This window comes from Microdochium trichocladiopsis (assembly GCF_020744255.1).
Source record: "Microdochium trichocladiopsis strain MPI-CAGE-CH-0230 chromosome Unknown B0I36scaffold_3, whole genome shotgun sequence".
In the NCBI taxonomy this organism is placed as follows: domain Eukaryota; kingdom Fungi; phylum Ascomycota; class Sordariomycetes; order Xylariales; family Microdochiaceae; genus Microdochium; species Microdochium trichocladiopsis.
In genome coordinates this window covers 719,885-742,065 of record NW_025763546.1, presented here as the reverse complement: position 1 = coordinate 742,065, position 22,181 = coordinate 719,885, and the positions used below count along the sequence as shown (strand labels likewise).

At 57.1% G+C, this 22,181-nt stretch overlaps 8 protein-coding genes across 8 annotated transcripts; 5 read left to right on the top strand and 3 right to left on the bottom strand.

Annotated features, from left to right (window-relative positions):
• Positions 1-451: 451 nt before the first annotated feature.
• B0I36DRAFT_405249 (fungal-specific transcription factor domain-containing protein) lies at positions 452-3,240 on the top strand (the record flags this gene model as incomplete). The annotated part of the gene is made up of 2 exons (XM_046161785.1): positions 452-750; positions 834-3,240. 2 exons carry the CDS (start codon positions 452-454, stop codon positions 2,986-2,988), a joined length of 2,454 nt encoding a protein of 817 aa, XP_046014854.1. The 3' UTR covers positions 2,989-3,240.
• On the top strand, positions 3,241-5,441 carry B0I36DRAFT_83912 (uncharacterized protein). The gene is made up of 3 exons (XM_046163435.1): positions 3,241-3,586; positions 3,684-4,783; positions 4,967-5,441. Exons 1-3 carry the CDS (start codon positions 3,493-3,495, stop codon positions 5,153-5,155), a joined length of 1,383 nt encoding a protein of 460 aa, XP_046014853.1. The 5' UTR covers positions 3,241-3,492; the 3' UTR covers positions 5,156-5,441.
• Positions 5,438-6,911, bottom strand: B0I36DRAFT_316897 (major facilitator superfamily domain-containing protein). The gene is made up of 2 exons (XM_046153095.1): positions 6,894-6,911; positions 5,438-6,826 (listed from the first exon to the last, which is right to left on the bottom strand). Exons 1-2 carry the CDS (start codon positions 6,904-6,906, stop codon positions 5,727-5,729), a joined length of 1,113 nt encoding a protein of 370 aa, XP_046014852.1. The 5' UTR covers positions 6,907-6,911; the 3' UTR covers positions 5,438-5,726.
• Positions 6,912-9,212: 2,301 nt separating this feature from the next.
• On the top strand, positions 9,213-10,324 carry B0I36DRAFT_83905 (Asp/Glu/hydantoin racemase). Its single transcript, XM_046163434.1, has 2 exons — positions 9,213-9,592; positions 9,673-10,324. Exons 1-2 carry the CDS (start codon positions 9,368-9,370, stop codon positions 10,177-10,179), a joined length of 732 nt encoding a protein of 243 aa, XP_046014851.1. The 5' UTR covers positions 9,213-9,367; the 3' UTR covers positions 10,180-10,324.
• A 657-nt stretch (positions 10,325-10,981) lies between these two features.
• On the bottom strand, positions 10,982-12,546 carry B0I36DRAFT_360237 (uncharacterized protein; the record flags this gene model as incomplete). Its single annotated transcript, XM_046158272.1, has 2 exons — positions 10,982-12,112; positions 12,181-12,546. 2 exons carry the CDS (start codon positions 12,544-12,546, stop codon positions 10,982-10,984), a joined length of 1,497 nt encoding a protein of 498 aa, XP_046014850.1.
• Positions 12,547-16,448: 3,902 nt separating this feature from the next.
• Positions 16,449-18,879, top strand: B0I36DRAFT_360236 (fungal-specific transcription factor domain-containing protein; the record flags this gene model as incomplete). Its single annotated transcript, XM_046158271.1, has 5 exons — positions 16,449-16,579; positions 16,642-16,727; positions 16,785-17,292; positions 17,364-18,340; positions 18,407-18,879. The coding sequence occupies 5 exons, from the start codon at positions 16,449-16,451 to the stop codon at positions 18,877-18,879; spliced, it is 2,175 nt and encodes a 724-aa protein (XP_046014849.1).
• A 208-nt stretch (positions 18,880-19,087) lies between these two features.
• On the bottom strand, positions 19,088-20,313 carry B0I36DRAFT_316889 (uncharacterized protein). Its single transcript, XM_046153094.1, has one exon. It carries the CDS (start codon positions 19,870-19,872, stop codon positions 19,504-19,506), a length of 369 nt encoding a protein of 122 aa, XP_046014848.1. The 5' UTR covers positions 19,873-20,313; the 3' UTR covers positions 19,088-19,503.
• B0I36DRAFT_360235 (beta-lactamase-like protein) lies at positions 20,223-21,620 on the top strand (the record flags this gene model as incomplete). The annotated part of the gene is made up of 1 exon (XM_046158270.1): positions 20,223-21,620. The coding sequence occupies one exon, from the start codon at positions 20,223-20,225 to the stop codon at positions 21,618-21,620; it is 1,398 nt and encodes a 465-aa protein (XP_046014847.1).
• Between the last annotated feature and the right edge of the window lie 561 nt (positions 21,621-22,181).

Here is a 22,181-nt window from a genome sequence, read left to right as displayed (position 1 = left end):
GAGCGGAGTTTCGGCTTTTCTAGGCAGTGCAGCCATTGGACCTGGCCGGCACCTTGATGTTGATGTCGAAGAAGACAGGACAGTCTCATGATGCGCGATAGAATATTTTCTCATCTTTTCTTTCAACAGAACAAAGGGAGAGATCCCTTTCGTCCGAGGGCTCTGCCGAAACATGGCATCATGGAAGGTGCCATGCCATGCTGGAGTATGAATGCAAGAATGGATGCGAGTCAAGCACGCTAGCTGCTTCGGGCTTAAGCCGACCCCGGCCTGACCGGACCGGCTTTGACCCGGTCCTGTGTCGCTCCTGCCCAAGACGATCCCTCTTGCCTTTCGTGGACAGCATGCAAACTGTGGCAGAGCATCTCGTGACAGCCTCATTTGCCGCACGTGTTGCAATGCATGAATCATTCGCTGTCTCTGCGAGGCACGTCTCGGCCACATCAGCAGCATGAGCAGGTCGCGGACGCCGGAGACTGGTTTCGGCGACGGGCTGACGGGTTTCGGCGGTGGAGGACCCGGAGGCACGCCCACGCAAGACCCGGGGCACCCCAACACCACGCCATTCTCGTCAAGGCGCCGCTCAGCACGGAGATCGCATGGACCCCAAGGCGGCCGGCGCAAGGGCACGGCCTGCGTCCGGTGCAGGATCCAGAAGATCCGTTGTGATGACGAAGAGCCGGCGTGCACCAACTGTGTCAAAGCCGGCCACGCCTGTCTGCGGGCCCGCGGCAATCCCGAGCTGGACAGGTGAGCCCTCAAACTACCAGCATTACCGCCAGTTTCAGGCATCCAGCCCGTGAGTACTGACACACTTCTAAAAACAATCTCAGCTATGTCCAGGAGCTTGAGGGCAAGGTTCGGCGCCTGGAACGGCAGCTTGAAGATGCCCAGCTAGGGCAGCAGAACAGACAGGCGACCGCTTTCGAGGACGGCGCCCACGGGCGCGGTCATGCGACAAGCCCGGGGTTGCTTCGTGCTGCTCATCCCCAGGAAGGCAGTACAGATCTCTCATCTCCTGCATCGACGCAGATCAATCCGAGCGAACCCCTGGCTCACAATGTCGGGCTTTTATCTCTGGCAAACTCGAGGGAGCCCAAGTATCTTGGGCCCTCCTCTGGCGTTGTCTTTGGGCGGCTGGTGTTTGCTGCTGCTCCAGCAACTCAGGGCTTATCCACGTCTCTGACTGAGCACAGTCGAAAACAGCGTGGCAAGACAAAGAAGCAAGCTTCTCAGGACAGCTCTGAGCCACCCAGTACGGCCGACCTGTTTTACTTTGCTGAAACGTATTTCGAAGTATACCAGCCTCTCTACCCCTTCCTTGACCAGTCCGCCGTCTTCGATACGCTGGAACACATCCCCGCCACCTCTCAGTTCATGACAGACACTATTAGTTTGCCGAACAATTCTGTAGCCGCCATCGACCATGTCCACGCTTTGCTTGTTTCCGCGCTTGGAGCTAGGGTTCTGGAGTCTCGCCTTCGCACCGGATTTGGTGCCGAAGCCTTGTACTCGCACGCAGTGAAGCAGCTCGAAGGTGTACCGATCTTTGAGACGATACGAGGCGTGCAAGTCTTGCTGCTTCTCGCGCTTGCGAGTTTCTCCTTCGAGAATGGTTACAACGCTTGGTTCCTGGCCTCGACTATCATCGCAAGCTGCCTGGATCTGGGTCTGCAGCGCCGCTCGCCAGGTATCAACAGTAGCAGGCAGCAGCAAGGTACTGCTAGCTCCACGACCTTGGACGACACCGCAAGGGCTGCCAGAATCAGCGACACAACGCTCAAGAGTGGTATTTTCTGGTCAGCATATTCGCTAGACCGCACACTGTGTGTGGTTCTCGGTCGCCCTTTGACATTGCGCGACGAGGCTCTCGACGCGGACTTTCCAGACGGAAGACGGTCACACAGCGATGATAGCGATACGACTACAGCTGCCCCAGGCAACAGCATCAGCAGTATCACTCCGCAGATCGCCAACGATAGAACTGGGGCCGAGACGACTGATGGCAACCAAAGTCCGCATGGTGACAGACCGGCCAAACGCGTCCTTGTCGAACCTGAACCGTACGGTGCGGCCTGCTTCTCCTTCCGTTATGACCAGATTACTTCAGAGATCAAGCTCATGCTTCATCGGGTTTCGCAGTCCCCTCGCCGGTTTCCCTGGCCGACAGACTTTCCCCGCTGGCAGACAGAAGTACAGCAATCCTGCGACATTCTACTGGACAAGGTCCAAGCCACGTTCCGCGGCAAGACCGCGCATGGCCACTACCGTCATCGCAAAGCACTGCTGCACGAACGCACGACACAAGAACTCGAGCTCAAACACCATGCGTGCATCATGCTTCTCCACCGCCCGTCTCCAGCCATCTCACAACCCAGCAAGGCCAGTATGGCCCACTGCTATGCGTCTGCGCGCGCTACAATCGGGATCTATTCTGCGATGCACCGCTTCGCAAACCTGCCGAACACGTGGCTTGTAGCGCATGCCGTCTTCGTAAGCGGCATCACGATGCTGTATTGCCTGTGGACAGACCGGACGCTCAATATGAGCACAGAGAAGGAGTCAGTACGAAGAGACTGTGAGTCGTGCACCAAGCTATTAAAAGCTTTGGGGGAAACATGGAGTGTTGCCGAGGACGCCATGGTTAAATTCGAAAGGCTTGCAAGTTTGACAGAGAGTAACTGGGATAGTGTCAACCGGAACAGAAGTACCGGTGCTATCCCGCGAATCGGGGGCGTGCAGCAGGCCCAGTACTCTGGCATGGCAGCGGGAGCCGGCGATGCCATTCCCAGTGAAATCGAAAATTTCACGGCCTTCGACCAGCGTACAGCGGGCATGGGAATGTCAAGCTCGCAGGATTCTACTCTCAATGAGCCTGGCATGGACTTTTCAGACTTGTTTTTGGGCGAGCTGGGCGACATGAGCACCTGGTTTGACTTGTCTTGGCTCCACGACACAGAGGATGTTCCAATATTCCCAAGCAGTTGATAGCAGGCAGTGCCCAGTCGGACATTCATTCACAGCATCGTCGGGAAGTTCCCCATGCCTCTGCTTCAACTTTGGCTAAAAACCGTCTCGAAGCAGAGACCGGCAGTCGGCGCACCAAAACCCGACAGAGACACTGTGGTGGTAGGTCCGGGGCAAAGCCGGCCGGCCGGAGGAGCGAGATAGCTCCGAGTCTTTCAAGTGGGCCGCCGATGCGGAGCCGCCACGGGGTACGGTTAGGAACTGAGCAACGTTACCCCAAGTCTTGGAACTTTCTAGTCTGTCAATGATGCCGCAGCTCCGACTGCGGGCTCGGAGGACAGATTCAGCGCCGAGCAGGATTCGTCATTCTCGTCCATATCGTCGTATGAATCGTGGTATATGAGGTCTCGTCGGCCGGGCTGTGTGGGCTGTAATGAGGGACAGTAGCAGAGGCATTGCATCAGACTCACAGACTGGCGATCGAGCTAGAATCCAACCGAAAATCAGCGAGAAGGACGACCAACAATGACCACGAGTTCGCCCATCCGAGTTGCTGTGTTGTATCAGGCCATTGACCCACCCGTGGTCAATGGCGTCAAGAAGCCCATGAAGCCAGGAGGTACCCGTCCCCGTTCCACACGCCTCTGCCTTGTGAAGTGCAAGAACACCAAGCAATGCCCAGATCAGCGGATTGCAGCCAACATCATGTCAAACAGGGTACAAGGACTCATCAGCAGACATCGCTTACTGCCTGAGCACCAGCAAGCCCTCAGCCTCCTCTGCTTCACAGGATATCGCTGCCATAAGTGTAGTCACCCCTGTTGCTCATCCCGACGTGCACGAGAACGACGACTACGCATGGTGTTTTCCCGACACCGAGGCCGGGATCCTTGACGCCATCGCCAAGGGTGCCACTCACCTCTGGGCCAACACTATCCTCTTCGCCTCACACCCCTTGCAGACATCCGTTAGAATCGATGCGTTTGCGGCAGACGTAAAGGTCATTGGCCAGCCCCCGCTGCAGGTAGAGATGTTTGATGACAAGGAGGTTGTCAACGATATGCTACGTCAGCAAGGGTGCTTTACAATGCCAAAGGGGTGGACGCTTTGCGATCCGAACACCTCTGCCTCCGCAAGCAGCAGTAGCAGCAGCAGCGTGCCCAGCGTCGGCACTGCAAGCACCAACATAGATGACGCTACTCTGCGACAGTATATCGCCAGTTTGTCCCTGCCTTACCCGGTCGTCGGCAAGCCTATCCGTGGCCGCGGCAGCCACGGCGTCCGCGTGTGCCATTCTCTCGACGAGATGGTCACCCATGCCGCCGCCTTGTTCGCCGAGTCGCCGCGCATCATGGTTGAGGAGTTCCTCGAAGGAGAGGAGGGGACCGTGACCGTTGTGCCGCTCCCAAAATCTTCCGACACTGCTGCAACTGCCACCACTGAGTTGCCGGCAGAAGCGAGAGAAGGAAAACAGTACTCGGCCCTCCCGGTGGTCCAGCGGAACAATCACCACGCCGGCATAGCGCCATACAACGGCACCGTTGCGGTGTCCACCAACTCCCGCGCGATCACGGCGGCCGAGGCAGCGCAGGACCCGGCCTATGCGCTTGTCCAAAGGGAATGTGAGCGGGCGGCCGAGCTGCTGCAACCGACTGGTGTCATTCGGATCGATGTGCGGCGCCGACACCGTCAACCCGAGATACAATCACACAGTGTCAACGGTGACCGTGGTATCCATGGTGCAGGACCAGACGACGGCGATATTGGTGACCCTGTGCAAGAGAGATTCTACCTTTTCGACCTCAACGTCAAGCCCGTAAGTCCCCTTCACTTTCGCACCCCTTCATCATCTTGCACACTGCTCGCCTATGCCTGCCATCCATCCTATTCGAAGCTTCGTTCTCGTCCGAGCCGGCGCGAGAAAACAACCGCTGCCCCCCCCCCCCCCCCCCCCCCAAAAATCTTCCACTGTTACTGAAGCCATGCATCGAAACACCAGAACCTCACAGGACCCGGCCGCCCCGGCCGCGACGACCAGGCCTGCCTGTCCCTCCTCGCCGCACAGGAACTCGGCTGGGACTATGGGCGGCTACTACGCGAGATGCTCGCGACGGCGGTGCCGCTCGACGAGCTGCGCCGGCGCAAGCCCGCAGACTTGTCAGGCGCTAACACTGCGTCAGCATCATAAGCGGCGCTTGTTTTGTGCCGTCTCCACCATCCAAAAGAAAGCAAGAGAAAAATCATTGGCGTGGCCAGCTGCGATTTGGGTTGCGAAACTAATTAGCGCCGTAATGCGACATTTCCTGTGCTGGGTCTAGTCGTACGGCCCACGTTCTAGATGCAAGCGACGACCCACTGAGCGAAAAGGAGGGTAATCAAATGTCAGGGACGCATGCCATAGGCATATAGATACGTGACCGGTACAGGACAGTGTCACATTACTGACACGACACCCTTCGGCTTACTCGCAAAGCTTGCTTGATAAATTGTCTATTATGGGGATCATTCGTTCATTATGGGAATCATATTTACTATTCCACGGGGAAGTCGTCCTAGAAGCATGTCCAACTGCCTCAACATTGCATCTCCCTCTATTGACCGCGTGCCGGCCGACATGTATTGTTCGAGCGTGCTCGACAGCTGAAGAAAGAATGATCCCTTCGAACAGACACGAATACAGGACATGTGAGGGGCTTCTTGATACCGGGTCTCCAGCCAGGAGCACAATGAGAACAGCAGCAAGACAAACAATCATCACTTTAGTACAGAAACTTGAAGTGGATCTCGTCATCGCGCTCGCGCTCGGCATCCGTCATGCTGGCGCGACGCTTGTCTAGCTGCTTGTTCTTGTAGATGCACAGGAAACAGGCGAAGCAGACGAGGACGAAGCCAAGGACGGTGAAGCCCAGGCCGACGGAGAAACCGGTCGGGTAGTAAGGACGCTCGGTGGTGATGAAGATGTTGGAGGAGATGAAGTTGGCGCAGTTGCCAAAGCCAATCATCCAGCCCATGCCCACGCCGAGGTACTTGTGGCCGCGTAGGTTGGCGGACAGCCAGCCCATCAAGGTGGGCATCTGCGGGAAGGTGCCCATGGACATGAGGAAGAGCGCAAAGTAGCGCACTCCCACCGACCGCACGTAGACTCTCATGATGATCCAGCCGCCGAGCTGCAGGCAGATGCAGAAGAGGACGAATGGCGTCCGCTTGTTGAGGAACGACGAGAGCCAGGTGAACAAGAACGCGGAGACGATACCCGAGGCCCAGACGGGCATGGTCATGAGCTGGGCGACAGTCGAGGTCCAGCCAAGCTCGGTGAGAATAGTCGGCGAGAAGGCAGAGATTGAGGCAGCAGTAATGTCGCAGCAGAAGAAGCACATGGTGAAGAGGTGGATTCTCCAGTCGATCAGAACCTTCCACAGAGGAACATTGTCAATGGCGGAGCCTCTGACCTCGGCGCCACGAGACTGCTCGAGCTGGAAGACGAGCCGCTCACGCTCGTGTGGCTTGAGGAACCACTCCTGCGCATCCTCGGGGAAGTTGGGCAGGACAAAGAAGATTGCAATAGCCAAGACGCTAGTCATGATACCCTCAATGATGAAGATCCAGCGCCATCCGTAGAGGCCACCAGCTCCTTCAAGGCCGGCAATTGCGTAGGCGAGCAGTCCAGAGAAGAAGGGACCTGCCAGTGCGAAGTTGAAGAACCACGCGAACCGAAGGGCAGCCTCGCGCTTAGTGTAGTAGGTCGACATCATGTACGTGGCGCCGGCCGGCAGAGACACCTCGAAGATGCCCATGAGGAAACGACAGGCCAGGAGACCGCCAAAGCTCTTGGTGAGACCTTGACACATGGCGATGATGCCTATCAAGGGGAGTTAGCTCCGCATAGTGGAGTGCGAGGCGGGGTCCCACCATGAGCAAACACTTACCGAGCACAAACATCTGACCACCGAGAAGAACACCAGGACGAACGAAGTTGCGGCTGAGCAGGATGTTTGCTGGTACTTCAAATAGAACGAAAGGGATGTAGAATATCCAGAGCGCAGTGTTGTAGCCGTTGGAGGGCATGTTGAGACTCATCTCGAGGCCATTGGGCTGGCCGATGCCCAGACTGCGGGCGTTGGCAATGTTGGTGCGATCCAGGAAGAGGATCATGTAAAGAATGCCCATGGTGGGAATGAGCACTAGGTCGCGCTTCCATAATATCTTTCGGTCCAGTGCCGGGTTTGGCTCCGCCAGAGCAGCATTGTAGCCCTGGATGCTCTTTGTCGACTCCTTCTCGGAGATTTTCAGGTCGTCCTGGGGGCTCTCCCTCATGATTTCCGCCATCTTTGTCGTGTGCGAGTCAGTCGTGTCCGTGGGAGTGATGACCTGGCCAGTGAAGGCTTGCCGAATGTGATGACGGCGACGGGGCGCACTTTAGCAGCGTCTAGCGACGGTGGAAGCCTGGAGACAACGTCGGCAGTCAAGCTCGACGATGGAGGATGGGGAGGAGAAGGAAAGAATCCTGGAGTTCCGGCGTGGAATGTGAGACCCTGAGCTGAACTGGACTAAGGGGCGACCCAAGGAGCTGGGTCAGTGCGGATGAGTCCAACGCATTGAAATTGGAGAAAGCTGGGGTGGGATTGGAGAATATTAATAATATTGAGGACGGCACAGCATGCATGCGAGCGTTGGAGGTTGCGTTGACTGGAGGAGCGGGATCGTGTCGAAAACCCGGTAGGCCAGGGTTGTCGGGGCAGGAAGGGGGGGCCGCCGCCTAGCGCTGTCCTTCAGCGCGGCAGGGTGGGCCCTTCGCGTGGTGGGCGTGCTGAGCTGGCAGCCAGGACAAGGGCGCCGCATTACCTATCGCCAAGGTTAAAGCTGATATGCAGAAGCACCACCACAGACTGGGGCCAGCGGGAGGACCTCTGGACTCCCGCGCTGGACGTAGGGAGAGTTGGCCCGAGAGCGGCTGGCCTAGCGCAATCAGCAAGGTGGCGCTTTGATAGCAGAGAGCCCCGTCCAGACCCTGGGGAAAACATCGATTTGTCGCCGGCGTGGTGGATACAGCAAGCCGAGGGCCCCCCCTGGTCCCGAATTGCTCAAGGTGCCATGCTACCTCAGGGTTTTCTGATGAGTTCTTTCCGGCAGGCATGTGCTGCAGAGTTCAGGGCTTTCAAGGCTGGACGATGCCGGCTGGTGACTAGACGCACGGCATGACGCTGGGTGGCGCCTAGACTCTCGAAGGTTTTGTGCTGCTGAGTGCGAAGGCTGCCTGCGATCACATCAACTAAGTGTTTGGTCTCTATTGTTTGCTTTGCCGTCGAAGACAGTCCACAATGTCTGTCGCAAGCAAAGTCGAGGCGGGACGCGGGCACGGGCGCGCAGACAGTGGAGTTCGAATCGAATCCGCCCGCCCAATCGCCACGGCAGTCGGCAGTGTTCGCTCGGCAGGGCATCAACAGCTTCGGACGAACGAATGATGGAGCGAGCTCGAGCTATCCCTACGGAATTCTTTAGCGTACATGGACGGGAGCGAGTGGGTGGCGTGCTGTCCCAAGTGGGTGCTCGATGGAGCTTGGTCTGGGGAAGAAGCCCACGACACTGAAGCCCGCAAGGCACCCCACCCGTTTGTTAGCTTGGGCCCACAGAGATAGGACGCCCCGTTATGCAGATATGCTTGGCTAGCCCATTAATAGCACCCCCTCACTCCAAAGCAATGGCTGCTCGTCCCCCATTCTTTCAGAGTGGCCCATTCAATTCACACCCGGGTCACAATTAGAAGCCCCGTTATTAGGAAGGCCATTGCCATCAATCTTGATGAGCCTACCACGCTGCCGTCGGAACCTTCTTTCCGCCCATGCCTGCGGGAGTCGCCCTGCTCCATCGGCACTGCTTCCCACCTCGACAGCTGCCCAAACCGCCCTCCAGCAGATACAGCTGCGCAGAAGCTTCCGTAGCGATCGGCCGCATGTCGCCGCGGCAGAGGGCCTAGGGCTTGCAAACAAGTCCCGAAATACGCTCTCTATCTGTCCACATGGGACTTCGGGGCCGGCGGGGTCATGTCTCCGCCGTCGTGTCGTCCCGGTCGCCGACGACGGACTCCCGTGAGGGGACGCTGCGGGGTCTGCTGTGTGATTGATATCTCGTGGTAGCTGGCTGTAGTTGTTTCTGTTTGCCGTTTCTGCAGCAAGACCATTCTCAGACGTTATTTCAGTGTGGGAGAACATTACATTGACAAAGTCAAGTCGCACAAACTTCCCGTGACCCCTAAATCGAACTTTGACATCGACCTCTAACGAACCCTTCTGAGCCATGGCACCTCCTCAAGCGCCTGTGAGCTGGGTCTCCCCGAGGGCCAGATTTGGCCTCATCGTGTTCGTTCTGTCCTGATGACCATAAAGGCGGTTTCATCTACAGCATGATGCTGACCATGGCGGAAAACTGCAGGCCAGCTACCAACACCGTTGTTGAGGCAGAGTTCAACTGGATGACCGTGCCCGGCGTATCATGGCACAGCGGCCGCATCGAGATTGCTAACCCGGACCTCAGCGACGATGACACCATGGTCGCGTTCCTCGAGCAGCTCAGAGGCACCATCGGCGCCGCCGTTAGCCGTGTGTGCTCGTGTCTACCCACTTACATGGTCAGCCCGCTCTCCAAGCCTCCTCCTGCGTCAAGCCCATCCCGACGCGAAAGCTGACCATTCTTCTTGACAAAACACAGGTCATGGGCATGTCGGCTGAGACATTCTGGGGCGGCGTCGAGGGCGCGCAGCAGTTCGAAAAGTTCATGGGCGAGGCCAGCAACGGCCTCAAGGTTACGACCGGCGCGCTCGCCGCAAAGGCGGCGCTGGACTGCTACGGGGCCAAGAAGATCGGCATCATCACCCCGTACCAGGCCGTCGGGGACCAGCAGGTCGTCGACTTCTTCACGGCCGTGGGCTACGAGGTGCACATGATCCACGGCCTCAAGTGCGCGACCGCGACGTCCATAGCCGAGGTCGACCCCGAGACCATCAAGGACGCCTTCCGCAAGGTCGACGCCCCGGACGTCGACGCCCTGCTGCAGGCCGGCACGAACCTGCCCGTCGCGCGCATCGCGCCCGAGATGGAGGCCGAGCTGGGCAAGCCCGTCATCGCCATCAACGTCGCGACCGTGTGGCATGCGTACCGCACCAACGGCATCATGGACAAGATTTCGGGCTTTGGGTCGCTGCTGGAGAAGCATTGAGACTTTGTTTTCTTGCTCTCCTTTTACTTCCACCTCTCTGTATCTCCAGTTCGCACGTAGTAGATATCCACGCATTGCACCTTGACGAATCACAAAATAGAAAATATAGCACTCCGTAAAAGAGTCGACAAGAAATCCACATACCAAAAAAATGGTTATCTCAGCGAGGAAAAGTCTCCTCTCGATGCAGGGCGTATGCGGTTGAACTAGTTACTTCGTTTCGGCTCGAAATTTTTTTTTCCCTAATAAAAAGCACACGCGCTTCGCTCAGCGGCCACCCGTCGGTCTCGCTTGTTAGCAGCATACAATTGCATGCAAACGAATCGTTGCCACATATTTCTAGCGAGTGGAATGCATCAGTTTGCGAACGAAAGGTTCCCTGCCCAAGCTTTGTGCCGTGTTCCTAATTGGACTTTTCTAAACGCAAGGAAATCCCCCGTGGCAACGAATGGCCACCAGTGGAACGGAGGCAGGGTCTCGACCGATGCGTGTCTCACTCGGTAGAAGCGCAAATGGCCCAGACCCATCGGTCTTTGGTAGGGTTGGCTCACAGGGCTTCAACGGTCTAGACCATCAGCATAACAGTCAGGTGCCCTGCCTTGAAAGGATAGGGTAACTTCTTGGTGTAAACATATGATCGCCAGAGGCGGCACAATCGAGGGGTGTATTTGTTTTGCCAGTCTATATTACGGCAAGATGCTATCGTGGTGAAAATGCAGAATGTACGACGACGCTGACACAACTGCTGCTCTCCTTGTCTCGCAGCTGATATGCATGTACGGCCTCCAACCTTGTCCTCTATTCAGGCAGCTATGCCGACCTCTCTCGTCTCAGCAGCGGGCGACATCTGCTTCCCGGGGAGCATTGGCACAGCTGCACTTGTGCTGTCGCCACCAGTCGCTGCAAGGAACTCCTCTTCGGCCTTTTGCATGTCACCTTTGATGTCATGCTGCCAAATCCAGTGCAGCCGCTCATTTGCGTTGGCCACGATTTTGGCCATGTCGCCGCCAATTTCGGGGTGCTGCCATGTGTAGATGGTGCCGGCCTCGTAGCTCGTGTTGACCACCTTCTGGGCGCGAGGTCGCCGAATCGAGTCGTAAACCCTGAATGCCGCGTCCAGCTGTTCTGGCTTTCTGACAAGGGCGAGCAGATGGGACAGGACGACAGCATCTTCCAATCCCTGACCGGCGCCAGCAGCTTGGTGCGGGCTGGATGCGTGTGCGCAGTCGCCTATTATGGCAACGCGGCTTTTGTAATAAGTTGGTGTGTTGGGGTGATGGAAAGTCGGCCATTTGAGAGGCTTTGCGTAGTCGAGGAGTTGTAAGAGTCTGGGGTCAAAGCCTTCCAGGTCCTGGATCATCTCCTCCTTGGTGCAAGGAACGGGACTGTCGCCTTGTGTCCATGGCTTGTCGTCACAGACGAAGAAGACAAAGTTCTCCTCCTTTCCCTTCGAGATGGGGTAGATGGCCACGCCCTTCCGGTAGGCCATGAACCATTTTGCGTCGCCAGCATGGTAGCCCAGGATCTCCTTGCACTCTTCCATCGGGATAATGCCTCTGTAGATATACATGTTGCTGTATGTCGGGGCAACAAGCTCGGGTGCGATATCGCCAATCACGAGTTGCCGAGTGATGCCCTTGACACCGTCGCCACCAATCAGAGTATCAACCGAGATAGTCTCGCCGTCTTCGAAGACAACGACAACCTTGTCGCTCGTCTCGGTCACAGACTTGGCACGTTTGTTGAATTTGACTGTGCCCTCGGGGATGAAGCTGGTCATAATGTCAAGCAGGTCTTTCCGGTGTGCACTACTTCTTGTGAAATAGTCGGCACCAATGAACCCTTGCTTCCAACCTCTCTTCTCGCCAAACCCTTCCTCGGCGTACATCGCGTCAAAGACGCAATGCTCAAATTCTGGCTTCTCATTGGCAGTCTGCGGATTAGAGTAAGTATGTGGACTGCGGATTTATGTCGGTTGCAGGCAGGCATAGGCTGGCTTACCTTGGCACGCTCATACTCCTGGCGGAAACGTGTGTCGATGAGATCGATGGCATTCAAAGAGTTGGGGCCGAAGCCAATGCCAGCTCCAATGGAGGAAAACTGAGTTGCTGCCTCGTAGATTGTGACAGGCACGCCTCGCTTGATCAGGCCAATGGCGAGACCCAGGCCACCGATGCCAGCGCCCAGAATGGCGATTTCGAGTGGCTTGTCTTCTGTTGCCATGACAGGAGTGGTTACGACTGGGCTTGGAGCTGCCGTGGCTGGTGTTGGCGTTGTCTTGACACTCTGTTTCCTGTTGGCCTGGTTAAAGAGGGAACGAAGCTGCTGGAGCAAAGAGCTACGCTTTGATGGTCTCGAGCTTGCCATGGTTGCAGGTTTGAGGCAGAGGTTGACTAGGAGAGATCAACCAAGGCGGAGAGATGAGGGACAAGTCTTGAAGCAATTCTTCGGAGGCTTACTTGGTTGGTCAAGACTTTTTGAAGTTTTCTAGGACAACAAGAAGGCGGGCCCCCGGCTGAAGGGTCGAGCGATACACTATCGGCTTCGGGACAGTGGCGGCCAGGAAAGCTCTGCCGTTGTTCGACCAGGACCAAGAGCTTGGTGCAGGGATATCGGGAGTGCGTGAGTTCGGCTACGCAGTTTGAGTAGGCGGGCTGAGGGTCCCGTCGATAATGGCGATGTGAGACGGGCCAACTCCTCCACAGCTCGAGGGCTTGGACCGAAGAAAAAAGGGCTTCCGAAAAGAACGTCTGCCACTAATGATGTTGGAAACTAGCAAAGAAGCATGAGCCACGAGAATGGCCTCGGGTCGAAAAGTCGCGCCGGGTCGCCAATCCACGGTTTGCCCCCTGAGGGCAAACTGCATTTCCCACGGATGGGCACGACAACGGCCGCCGTGGAGCTCGGCAGCAGGGCTCGCGGCTCCGGGGCTGATGATTGTGCGTGGATGAGCGCTGCGAGGCGGCGGGGAAGCAGTGCAGATGGGTCCCATCCTCCCAGCAAACGCCAGGCTAGCGGGAGGCGCGTCCCGACGACAGCAACCTCTCTCCGCCCACATAGCAGGCATCGCCACATTGGGCCCTTGGTCCATTTGTCGACGTTCTGCATCCGCAGTGCTGGCCTCGGGATCCGCTTGCAGCATTCCGCTTTTGTGTGCTTGGGCAGCCGACCGGAATGCGACCTCGCCTGCCTGCCGCATGTGCTTCCTTCAGACACCAGGTGACGTGACGCCAGCCTCAACCTCGGAAGCCGGTCAATCGATGACTTCGCGCGCGGACTCCTGATGTTGATCGAGGCCGGCCATGCCAGCGCTCCCCGTCAGCTCTGTTCTCACAGCGTCGGGACACGAGCCAGGGCGTGGCGCTGTTTGCCAACATCGCGACTCGGTCCGATCATTGCTGCTTGGCGCGCATATGCAACAAGAACGCTCCGGAAAAGTCCAACATGATTGGTGTCCGTTACGATGCAAAGAGCAGAGACGCCATGAATGGAAATAGTGATGGGCTTGAAGCAGGGCTCTCACTGCTAAGGCTCTCGTGGTCGAGGAGACGTTGTCAACCGTGGAAGCTGGCCCAGGACTGCCCAGGCTCCAAGGAGTTAGTAAAGTACGCTACGTAGCGTACGTTACACAAAACATGGCCAGGGCTGCATTGCTATAGCCGCAGGGAGGAGACGCAGGTCTATTAGTTATTGGCTGCTCCCTCTTTGAATCCCCATCCCCATGGTGCAGTATCACCGAGTGCAAGCTCGATGTTGTGAATACAAGCCCCTGTTTCATGGAAGCTAATCTTGGTGGTAAACACCTGGTCCGTTCTGGGCCTCTCCCCGTTCTCCACACATGTCGCTGCGAAGCTCGCCACGAAGCAATCTACAGGTACGCCAGCCTGCTGGCCACTGCGACCAGGGATTTTTTTTTTCTTTTGTTCTTTTTTTCTGAGCATGCAACGGCACTGCTCATCCAAGATGTGCCAATGTAAGCACGGCAAGTTAACTCGGGCCGGCCCGTACCCAAATACCCTTCTGACTGCACTTCCAGCACAGTGGCCCAGTGGCACAGTGATTCACTCGCAGAATGAGCAGAGCTTTGGACAATATTGGACTCTACAGTGATCGAGGTGGAAGTATGGCGGAGGCACACGTATTGTGGTTTGCACACCGACCATGGAATGCTACCGTGGCGACATGGCATGGCCTTGCTGTCAGTTATCAACAGCCTCAGAACCGCTTGGCTCGATAGGGTCAGCGCTCAATATAATCAATTAAATCCAAAATGCACCAAGCGGCGCGCCGGCGAGCACTAATGGTTGTTCTTCATGCTTGCGGTTTTCCAGGCCCCGCCGACTGGCAAGAGTGGCTTCATGCCGTGTTGGAACAAGCCAGATGGGAAGGGCGATGCAAGATCAGTGGGGCCACGATGCGGGGATGGATGCGGGCTTCATCCGCCCGCGCCACCTGGGCAGTATCAGGGGCACGGCAGATGTGTCTGGATGGTACCTGGACCTTTATGCTGCGAAGAATCAAGATGTGGCCGGCACCATGGTGGCAGCTTGTGTTTCTTGCAAGAGACCTGAGGCCAAGGAGCACTTGTGTACGAGGGGTTTCGATCATCCAAGCCAGGACCAAACAGGGGTTCCTAGGCAGAGTCCCCATGATTTCCTGGCCACGGCACATGCCGCTGCATTCAATGGGAAGCTGAGAAACCAAAGCTGGCCTGCTACGCCGAGAGATGTGTTGCCTGCGGAGGCAGGTTCGGTGCGCTTCAGACAATCAGCCTTGAATCTTGTTCGTGATCGGCACTGTAAACTTGTCGATAGCACGGAAAACAAGCCGGCTGATAATGGTCTCGAGTCAGGGCTGGACAGTCTGGGCCGTCGGCCTGACTTGTGCGACGAGATCTGGTCCGCAGAAGAAATGCGTGTGCGGGAAGTCGAGACAAGCCTGGGCTAAGGCACGATTGCTCGGTGGCACTGCAATTGACTCATGTAATGCTCACGGTGAATAGCAACCTTTGCCAACTCAGGAAGGACCTGACCTTGCAGTCATCTCGCCCAGCCAGTCAGTGGATTATGTGCAATGCGTGGTTGCAAGGACGATTGTTTTGTGCGCCTGGTGTTCTGTCCACTCGTTCGAGGTCGAGCTTTGCATCCACGCGGCTTGTTTTCTGGCCATGCCGACCTTGTCACGCCGCATGTATTCCCCCCAAGTGGTCCGTCTGCCTTGCCTGTACCTGAGCAGGCCTCCAGTTCGTCGACCCTGTTGCGTGACCACGCTCTTCGCCGGCTCACCTGGCCCCGCGACACTTTCCATGGCGTGCTTGTCCCCGCTTCTGGGACTTTGACACGGTGACACACATCCCAGAGACTGGGTCCTGATTAATTCCGGCAGCCTGGCGCAACCCCCTGGTCGCGGCAAGCACGCTAACGACAGGTCTCGACGCAAGCCGGGTAGAATCCACAGACCCTGGCTGCATGCCACCATAGCACAGCCAGCCAGTCCCTGGTGCTGTCATTACGGGGCTCAAGGTCAAGTGCTCCCCCGGCCTCTAGCAGCGACAAGCCGCCAAAGCCGCCTGCCCACTCTTGCTTGCTCCAGACCAGTGGCCCGCAGCCAACAGGCCTCTCACAAAGCTTCCTTTCGACCTCTTTGCTTTTGCTCTCGACCCTGTGCTCACCAGGTTCCAAGACTGCATACTCTCAGACACCCGCAGAGTCCTTTGACGACCGCGCCGTCAAGCATACGCCTACGTACGCATACAGACTCTCTCGCGCTTCCTTCCAGCCAACCCGTGCCCCTCCCATCAGCAGCCAACCCAGCGACTCCACGGTCCCGACGCACCTGGCCCGACCCCGCCTGGCCACGCCCAAGGTTAAACTTAAGCCCAGAGACGCTGTGGGCTTCCGTAATCACGAGCTTGGGTGTAGCTCCGAGACGACTTCTCCACCACCTGCCACCAGCAACGGTCGTATGCTCGGCCGAAGGACGTTGTCGTCGTCGTCTTCGTCGTCCATCGCGTGTGTAGCTGCCCTCGGCCTTTCAGCAATGCTCATCCCAAGGCGCCCATAACACACACTTCGTGTCTCCGCCCCAGCCTCCCGCCCGCCCCCTGATAGAGATCTGCTGCTTGCCCGCCGTGCGCGAGTTCCCCTCTGCGGCCCGATCTTGGTCCGTGCCGCGAGTGCGCCACCCCTTGTCCATTGCTTCATCCTCCGTGGCCGGCACTGGTTGCGCCGGCATCATTCTTCTGACGTCAACAACCCTTCTGCATCTCAATGTCGGGCTTCGACGGATCTACCTCGTCGCCGGACACGGCCGACACGGGCACTGGCGCCTCTCCGCACCAGCCTGCCCCGGACCAGCCGATGATCCCGCGAAAGGGCAAACGTGATCGTGTGGCCTTGGCGTAAGTCCGCCCCGGCGTGGCAGGTCATGTTCCCATGCGCTGACCGACCTTCGGGTCTGCAGGTGTCAAAGATGCAAAACCAGGAAACAGAAATGCGATGGCCATCGACCGGCGTGTGCCTCGTGCGCTCGCCTGTCGCTCAAGTGTGGTGAGTCTCTGCCGTTCAGCTGCACTCAATGTTTTGCGTACTGATTGCCCTACCCAGTTTACATTGTGCCGTTGGTGCCTGCGGCAGGTGAAAAGAAGCTATACATCAAAGCACTTGAGCAGAGGATAGCAGAACTCGAATCATACCTGGCATCTGTAGGGCACATGAGTGTAGGAACAGATCATCTACGCAGGCTCAGTCAAGCGGCGGCCGGCTCATCAGCATCTCCACCACAGCAGTCTCTGCCTCCGTCGCAACCTGATCAGACAATACGTCAGCCTTCCGAGGATGATGGTGACGATATACTACGTGCTGTGCGGGATCTATCACTGCAAGCCTCTGGCCACTACGTCGGTGCCAGCTCTCACATCACGATAGGTCGCGTGCTCAGTTCGGTGGTAAACAGCCAGCGACCACCGTTCGCCGTTATAAACGAGGAGCATCTAACACAGGGCGACGAAGACCCAGCACCAAAATCTGTATACTCAAACCAGCATGGCGAGATGATCGGTGTGCCTTTCTTGACAGCTGCGGTCGCTACCAGATTGATTCAGGGGTGGTTCAGGTGAGTGCTGCAGTCTAACCATGCTTCCGCTCCATGGCCCCGAGGTTGTGGCTAATGCTAAATCCTGGCAGGCACATCGCAACGCGCTATCCTTGTTTGCATTCGAGCAGGGTGATGGAGTTGCATCGCAACCGCGACAACCTCACCGATGATTATGAGAAGACCATCTTGCACCTTATCTATGCCGTCAGCGGTCGTTGGCTTGAGTCAGCGGGCGAGATGGGCCATTTCTTCAGCGACCAACACTATGACCTCGCTTTCGATGAGATGGACTCCATGCTGCAATTACGAGACTCCCGCACGGTAGACTACCTCCTGCTTATGGCATTGTACTGCACCAGAGCCCCCAGAGACCCGGGCGCATGGACATACATCGGAGCTGCGATGCGGGTATGCATTGAGCTGGGACTACATCGCAAACCTCGGAGACAGTCACCCAGTGTCGCCAATGAGATGAGTAAACGGCGCTTTTGGACGACATATTTCCTGGATCGAGACATTTCCATTGCCATCGGACGACCTCCGAGCATTTCCGATCACGATATCGACGTGGAACTGCCGCTCGACATACCCGAGAACACTCTGGACGATGCATATGTTCGCAAAGCCTCTCTCAACGTTCAAAAGACGCCCGTCAGCCCTGTGAACTCGATGACGTCCTTTGTGCACCGCACGCGACTCAAGATAATTGAGTCGGAAATACAACACACTGTGTATCGCGTGGACCGGACCGACAAAGTCCCGGACGCGACGCTGAACACCTTTCTCGACCGTCTCAATCACTGGAAGGACACGGTACCGTATGAGGCACAGAGCTACGTCCACAGTCATGACACGGCTTTTGAGGGCATCGAGTTTTACACGATTCACTACTACCGCTGTGTGCGATTCTTGCTTTACCCTCAACTGGCGGAAAATCCCGTCAACATGCATTACCTCAAGCTGTGCTCAGACGCATGCGCGGGAATCATCTCGGACTACCGGCGGCTGCACCACATTTTCCCTGTCGGCTTCTCGGCACTATCAATACAATCTGTGTTCATGGCAGGTATGCAATTCTGCTCTGTTTCCAAACCCGCTAACTAGCCGAAGACAGCCTGCTGATATCTCCTAGGCCTCACGATGATATACTGTGCCTGGCTGGCTCCGGTCAATTTCTTGAGCGTCGATGGCCCTCTGACAGACTGCCAACTCCTATTGTACATTGTCACAGAACGCTACCCTTCAGCTCGAAAATATAGGGATGTGTTCGAGCGCATAAAGACGACAATCTCGACGCTGATAGCGCAGGGCAAGCACGAGCCACGCAACCCTGTCCCACTTGACACGCATATGCAAACCGAGTTCCCCCAGATGGCTGCTCCGCAATGGGGCTCTGGCATGAATGCAGACTTATCATTCATGATCAATACCATGACAGGAAACACAACGGCAACCACACCTCCTTTCGATATGAGCATTGACCCTACCGCCAGTGCGATGATGGGCCATAGTATGGAGCAGGCCGATGAGATGGCCTATCACTGGGGTGCTGTTCCTACCAACCTCGGAACTGGGTTGGATACGATGTCTGGCACATTCCACTGATTATACCCATTACTTTGCATGGCATCTTGGCATAAGCACGTGCATTCACGACGACGCAACAGTCGCTATCTCGCACCCATACTTGGCCATTACGGTTTCGATTTCAATCACGATGAGTCATGCGTCCCAGCTCGGTACTCTTTGGCCGTCATTGTGATGACGAAGCCGAGCGATTTGAGCAGCTGGGCCATGGTAGAGAAAATGGCGTTCTCGGTGCTCTGTCTTTTCTGGCGTCTTGAAGGTTGACGGCGTGAGCAACACGCCATTCAACATGGCCCTCGTGCCATGTGTTGCAGATCGGTCATCTTGTCTTTTTCGTATATGGACAGCTGGGAGGGTGGTCCTAGATGGCCGGTCTGTCTCGAATCAAAATATGCAAATCCAAATGCTTGACTCGACTTTTGGGTCCAAAGTTCCCGGTTGTGCCCAGTGTGTTTCCCGTCTTATCGCAGTGCCATCCGCAATCGGAGCCATCTCCGGTAATCGCAGGACCCTGAGCTGTGGCGCTGCGGGGCCGACGGGGTTTGGGTATCGCTGGTATTGGAGTAGCTCTGAAGCTCTCATGATGTGAGCACCATTTTGGTCATCTCTTGTACGTTCTGGGCCGAGCAGGCTCCAAAGAAGTTAGATGCGGCAAGCGTCGCGCCCAAGTGGCGTGCACACACCCCTGACCCGGCTAGCGGGGTCGGAACGATTGGCCCGATATGAGATCTCGGGACTGCGGACGCCTCTGGTGAAGCTGGTGAGTCCCCTCACGCTCAACGATGAGCAGACATGGCGGTTCTCGCTGAGGGGTTGTGGCGGCAGCATGCCTGGACTGTTCACCACATTGGCCATGGATGATCGATGGCCGTGGTGACGAAGCTTACAGGCAATGCAACTCGGAAGGCCAATCTTTGGCCCATGGTTGCATGCTGGAAAACGAAACCCCATGCCTGTCCCAGCTAAGTGGATTCCAGCGAGCCAGACCATGGACACTAGTGGCTCTTGCATGAAGGGACCAAAGTTTCTTAAGTCGGGTCGAGGACGCAAGGGTAGGTCTTTCTCCCCTCATGGGAGCTTGATATCTACCGCTTGTTACCAGTGGTGGTGTATTATCCTTCACATGCAGCTTGTGCTACTCATACCTTTCGATTAAACCGTAGAAAAAATACTGGCGTCCAGTGATGTTGAGCTCCAGATGATCGCCAAACTTGCGCCAGGGACTTATACGCATCTCATCCGTTGCGAGGCTTGAGTCACTTGACTTACAATTCTAACCGTCAACACCACGAGCTTGCTCTTCACATGTGAGCTTTCCGCGGGAGTTCGAGCCGTTCGACAAAACATTTCGCATATACAACATGGCGACTTTGCAGTTGCCAAAGCTCAACATCCCGGCGTCCTCGGCGACGGTGAGCGTGTCGATCATCAACAGCAGCGGCACTCTCCGGGGCGTGCGAGCACGACGGTTCATCGAGCCCGAGATCCCCGGCCACGACTGGCTGGCGACACCCATCTTCTCGTTCCTGGTCGAGCATCCGACGCTCGACCGCTCGATCGTGTTCGATCTCGGCATGCGCAAGGACTGGTGGAACTGGCCTCCCCCCTTGGCCGAGCGGCTGCGGACGAGTGGCTACACGCCGTGCGTCCCGAGGCACGTCCGCGAGATCCTCGACGCCGGCGGTGTCGACACGGCCAAGATCGAGGCCGTGGTCTGGTCGCACTGGCACTTTGACCACACGGGCGACCCGGCCACGTTTGACCCTTCGACCGCGCTCATCGTGGGGCCCGGCTGCAAGCAGCACATTTTTCCCGGCTGGCCGGCGAACCCGCGCGCCGCGTTCAGCGAGGCCGACTACGCAGGGCGGGAAGTGCGGGAGCTCGACTTCTCCCCGGGCCCGGGCCGGCTCAAGATCGGCCGCTTCGACGCGCTCGACTACTTTGGCGACGGGTCGTTCTACTTCCTCGACAGCCCTGGCCACGCGATCGGCCACATCTGCGGCCTGGCCCGGGTCAAGAGCCGCGGTGCCGGGGGCCCCGGGGCCGATCCGGACACCCAGGACAGCTTCATCCTGATGGGCGGCGACGCGGTGCACCACGGCGGTGAGCTCAGGCCACACACATGGCATCCTTTGCCTGCGGAGATAACGCCGCACCCGTTCGATCCGCTGTCGAGAGCGCCCTGCCCGGGCGAGATATTCGACTGCGTGCTCAGAGATGTGCCGGGCAGTTGTAATGGCGGTGGTGGCGGTGGTGACAGTGGCAGTAACAGTGGCGGCAGCACCAAGAAGGACCGGCACTCCCCGATATACCTGCCCCAGGGCGACCCTGCGTACGGCGTCGTGCCGCATCACGACATCCCCGAGATGATCGACTCGATCAGGAAAGTGCAGGAGGCGGACGCGCACAGCAACATCCTGGTCGTCGCGGCGCACGACCAGTCGCTGCTGGACATTGTCGACTTCTTCCCCGCCCGGGCGGACGAGTTTGCGGAGAAGGGGTGGGTACAGAAGGCGCGGTGGGCGTTCCTGATGGACTTTGCCAGGTCGGTCGGGTTTGATGGGGATCTGGAGGCTCTTCGCGGCGGCGTTGGTGCTGGCGAGGAGGGAACCACGCGAGGAGCAGGAGGAGGAGAAAGTAAGGGGTGGAAGCAGGAGAGGATGACGAGACTTGCGGAGAGGACTGGCGACTTCTCAGGCCTGCCCAAGGAGGAGAACGTGAGGGCCTGGGTAGAGAGAGGGGCGAATGTTCACTCTTGAGGCTTCATGGAAATGCCCGTCTTGCGAAAGTACTGGTCAGGGTTTATACAAGTCGTCGTAAAGCACTAAGTAGAGTGGGACTATCTGGTAACGAGTGAGGATGTGGCGAAACCATGTTTTCTGTTTGCGAGGCGTGCAAAATTGGCGTTCATGGTACTCTTAGGCAGCCCGGTGTGGTATTGATGTGCTCAAAGCTGCCCAGCTTGTGTGGTTGCAATTTGGATTTAGGTTTATGCCTGCAGTTTCCACAGTTGCATTGCCCTGGAGCTGAACGACCACCACGGCCGTTCAGGATTCGACAGCCCCAAGATAAAGCGCACACTTTCTACCTCATTTGGAGTCACAGTATTTCAGAAATGGGTTGATTAGATAGAATGCAACTACGAGTATTAGGATATTGCCTGACGGTTTGAAATGCTGCGTGTCTTTACAGCCCCTGGTTGGTTGCGGTTACGAGCACATGGTTTGACAAGCAAACCGTCAGCAATTGAGGCGGCCTTACTCCGCACGAGTGCCTGTCCAACCCCTCAGCGATACCAGATGGGACCCCCGGGGCCCCTG